Below are 4419 nucleotides of genomic sequence, written 5' to 3' on the forward strand. Positions count from 1 at the left end.
GTGTATTCTAATTATAAGAATTAGTAAGAATCTTCTTGTATCATGTATTCGTTAGTGATCTATGCCAAATGGGGGAACTATCCATATATATTAATAGGGCTCTACCACTCTCTCACATGCTGCACGAGAGAGAGAGAGAGAGAGAGAGAGAGAGAGAGAGAGAGAGAGAGAGGCCCCAAAGCTCAATTTTGACCTCATTCACCACCTACTTTGGTGGTGGTCTCTGCGAATTTGGATCAGGGATTATTTCAACTCCATTCTAGGGCGTGCACGTGTGTGTGTGTGTGTGTGTGTGGGGGGGGGGGGGGGGGGGGAGGGAGGGGCAGGGAAAGAGGGTTCTCTCTAGGTCAGCATGGTCCACACCTTGAGACTGGGTTTTGACTTCAGAATTCTCTCCAGGTCAGCATGGTCCACACTTCAGACTGGGTTTTGATTTCAGAATGTTCTAGCATAGCCTTTTTTGTTTTCAAAATGCTGTTGTTCTAAGGCTTATGCAGGTACTTTTTACAAGGTAAATTCAAACAAATTTAAAGTGGAGACATGGTACCCTCAACAGCTTTACAATCAAATGAGGAGAGAGAATTTCCCATTGCCGCAGTCCGAAATAGAGCCATTAGTTTCAGCTCTTGCAAGAGGAGAAAGATTGGGGTTGGGGAGAGACTTGCAGCAGCGGAACTTGGCGAACACATAGCGGTACTGCCGTTGATAGAAGTTGCGGAACGAGTCACGGATGAGAGCAGGGTGAGTGGCAGGAGACGAGCCCTTGAGCACAAAGTGCTTACCATCAAAGAAATCAACAGAGTATTCCTCGTACTCCGCCATTGCTTTGAACCCCGGGAACCCCCGAAAGGGGCTGCTGGTCCATTCCCACCCCCCTTCCCTCAATCCTTGCAATCCTCTCCCTTCTTCAGGGAGGGCCTTGTGATACTCTTCTTCACTCATTACCCTGAAATTTCCAGCCCACTTGCAATAGGCTTGAGCTTCTGCTAAGCTCACATACACTGGGTCCTCCATGACTGCTGACCAGTGCCTGCTTGTTCCTTGCCCATGTATGTAGAATTCGCCGTCCAACTGCGACCACGTTGCTGGCCATCTGTACCCTTTGTGCCTGAAGTGGGAATAATCTTCGATCTCCCAAAATTCCTCTGTGACGTAGCCGCCACCCTCGACAAAGACCATGAACTCTCTTATGCTGACGGGCTTTGAGCTCACCATGAAAGGTTCTGATACAGTGGTCTCTATGGTAGGCTGCTCATTATCCCACACAAAGATGGAATCCGATGGCTGCGAACCCATGCTTATTTTGCCTGGCGAAATCAACACATTTGGGGTATTGGGTTTCCCTGCAGTTTTTCCATTAGAAATATGATTGTCATTATTCACGCATTTCTCTTGTTGCTTCAGAATGGAGCCGTGTTGCATTGATTCTGCATTGCAATTCCTTTCTGTTTCTAGATTAGTGTGGGATTTTTTTTCAAATTCTGCCTTGGTTAGCTGTGCCATCATGTATGCTAATGTCTCCTGATGCATGCGCTCATGCTCCAAAATAAAGCAAACATGGCGCATAGGTACAGTTCCGTCCTCCATAGCTTTCATCACCATGGATCTCACCCTCCTAACATAAGCACAAAGGCACTCACGTGAGGGCCACTCACGAGGAGGCTTGGGGTGTTTGTGACACTTTGAAGGGTTCAACACACACGGATCAATACCCCTTGAAAACATGATATCTAGGTCTGATGCTTCATCTCTGTCAAAAAGTTTCAATTTGGCGAACGCACTCACGTGACCACTGCAAAGTCATAGCAAACAGAATGTTTCAAAAGGTTGGGACCAGGCCTTCCAACAGGAGTAGTATTTACATGCATGTTAAACGACAAATAATTCCTCTTAGCATGCAATCGAGTGAAAGAAAAGGATTATGGCTCACTAGTAAAACAAGAAAGGGTGCCTAAGGTCGATTGGCTTCGCACACCAATCTGAGATTCCATCAAAAAGTGCATCTGTATCATCCCAACAACTCAGCAAGGCTTGAAGGCCTGGACACAGCATTTGGCAGCCGTATATTTGGTTCCACCAAGCCTCTTGTATGTAGAAATCGGACTTGGTAGCCAGCTCTTGCACATCTTGGACAGTGAATTTTCTAGAGAACTCCACCAAAACTCTGTCACCAGGTCTGCTCACAAGAAAAACCCACTTTGTGAGTTCCACTAGCACCTAAGAGTGCTGCATCCATACCTTACCTTATGGAGAGCCCTGATTACACACACAGGTGCAATCCATGAAATATTAGGTTCAACAGAGCACTACTTCCTTCGACAACCTTTGGTGTCATGAGGCTGTCGTGTTTTGAGTACCTTATGTGAATTTGATGCTCTTCAATGTGCAAGCCGTCGGGGAAAATAACCCACATTTCCACCCGCCGGAGTTTGGTGTTGATCTGGACATGGTACAACCAGGAATCCTCCTCTTCTTGGGTGGCAGCATGGCCTAGTAAAAGCAGGGCATTCTTCATTCCGTTCTTGATGAACCTCTCTGTGAGGCCCTTACCATCACAATAAGTGTTGTAAAGCACGCCCTCATCTTTCCATAGGTCTGTAAAACATAAGGAGAAAAAGAATCATCCATAAACATGGGGTAAGTGCCTGGCACATAATGATTAATATGCAACATGGGGTCAAACCTTTTTACATTAGAAAGAAAGAAATTAATCTGATCACTCCATTGATGACGTCGAAATTTAGTCTGATCAATCCATTGACAACTTGGAAATTAAAAAGAGAGAAATTAATCTGATCACTCCATTGATGGCTTAGAAATTTATATTATAATTAGTGTAAAAGAGCTAAAAACCATGTGTAAACAGGATTATTTCAAATATTTCTGTAAGAGAGTACCTGTGCAAAGGAAAAACTGACACCTTGGACCCACAGTATTTAGAACCTCCTTCATGAAAGAAACGGCGTCATCGTCGGCGAGGTTACCAACACTGCTTCCGATCCACAAGATGCAAAAAAGCTTGTGTGGGAACCTCTGCCTCACTTGCTTGAGGGCTTCCATGTACTCGTCTTTGACGAAGTGAAGGCTTGCAGGGCTCAACCCTTGCACATGCTCAAGTAAATTCTTGTGAGCTTGCTTCAATGCACTCCCAGACACATCTATGCCCACATACTGGCACCTATCAAAAAAGTAGCAAGAAAAATGTGGTTATATAAAAAGCTAAGTGTCTCCCAAATCAACAAGATCTTTAGTAATTAAGTATTGAAACATAATTATTTATACTGGTTTTAATCAGATGATTGAATGTGTAATTGGATAAACAGTCCAATTAAAACCCTAATTATTTTCAATTGTTGATTACAGCATGATTATCTGATCAAATATATAATCATCTAGAATAGAAAACCTACCTATCACTAATTATCTAATTCAACATTGAATCATCTAATCAAAAGCCTAATTATTATCCTGTTTATCCAATTAAACATTCAATCATCTAATCAAAAAGCCTAATTATTATCGGCTATCTGATCATGAGAGATGGCCCGACATTGGATAATTGAGCTGCAGTTTTTAAAGGGCATACCTTCCATGGAGAGCTTGAAGAGCGTTGAGGAGATGAACAGTCTTGGTTGCGGTGCCACAGCCGAGCTCTGTGATCAAGCAATCTGGCGGGATGGTGCCGGCGATGCGGCCGGCATGGAGCTTGAAAAGCTCACTCTCTGCTGCATAAGGGTAGTACTCTTCAAGCTCCACAATCTGTTCATAGAGATCCGAGCCCTTGGTATCATAGAGAAGGGAGAAGGGGATGTCCTTGGGGCTTCTCCTCTGCAAGCCATGGAGAACTCTCTGAAAGGTGCTGTGAGAGGGGGGGCCGTTGTCCATGGCTGCTTTGAAGCTGATGAAGAAGAAGAAGAAGGCCCAGCATGCGGCTATGGAGGCGGCGCAGTGGGAGTTAGGGTTTTATAGTCGTGGTCGACGAACAGCACCAAGTGTTGAGCCCGCTCCTACCCGTACACCTCTTCGCGAGCTGTTTTGGCCATGCAGCAGAGACACGGCTTGCACACGTTGCACGTGTTAGGGAAAAAAAAAACGTTGCACACGTTGCACGCTTGCACAAGTGTTTTGGCTCGGCTTGCACACGTTGCACGTGTAAGGGAAAAAAAAACCTCTAGTGTATTTTCCATAGGATTCCTACCTTTGAAATGTGGGTTAAGATAGTTAATAAATTTCAACTTTTGCTTTAAAAAAACAGAGTGATGTGTAGATTTCTTGAAAGAGAAAAAAAATCAAATCTACCATGTAAGTGTGCATATTAATTTGTAAGTGTGAAATCATGATGTGTGCATCGCATTAAGGTGAAAGGATTACATAAATTCAAGGTGGGTGTGAGTGTGCATATTAATTTGTAAGTGTGAA

At 44.2% G+C, this 4419-nt stretch overlaps 1 protein-coding gene across 1 annotated transcript; it reads right to left on the bottom strand.

The window, feature by feature from the left end:
* Positions 1-427: 427 nt before the first annotated feature.
* On the bottom strand, positions 428-4111 carry LOC147621793 (ergothioneine biosynthesis protein A-like). The gene is made up of 5 exons (XM_086822817.1): positions 3587-4111; positions 2898-3178; positions 2358-2595; positions 1931-2176; positions 428-1792 (listed from the first exon to the last, which is right to left on the bottom strand). Exons 1-5 carry the CDS (start codon positions 3883-3885, stop codon positions 565-567), a joined length of 2292 nt encoding a protein of 763 aa, XP_086678943.1. The 5' UTR covers positions 3886-4111; the 3' UTR covers positions 428-564.
* Between the last annotated feature and the right edge of the window lie 308 nt (positions 4112-4419).

This window comes from Cibotium barometz, chromosome 29, assembly GCF_041138505.1.
Source record: "Cibotium barometz isolate CiBa-2024 chromosome 29, ASM4113850v1, whole genome shotgun sequence".
Classification (NCBI taxonomy): Eukaryota; Viridiplantae; Streptophyta; class Polypodiopsida; order Cyatheales; family Cibotiaceae; genus Cibotium; species Cibotium barometz.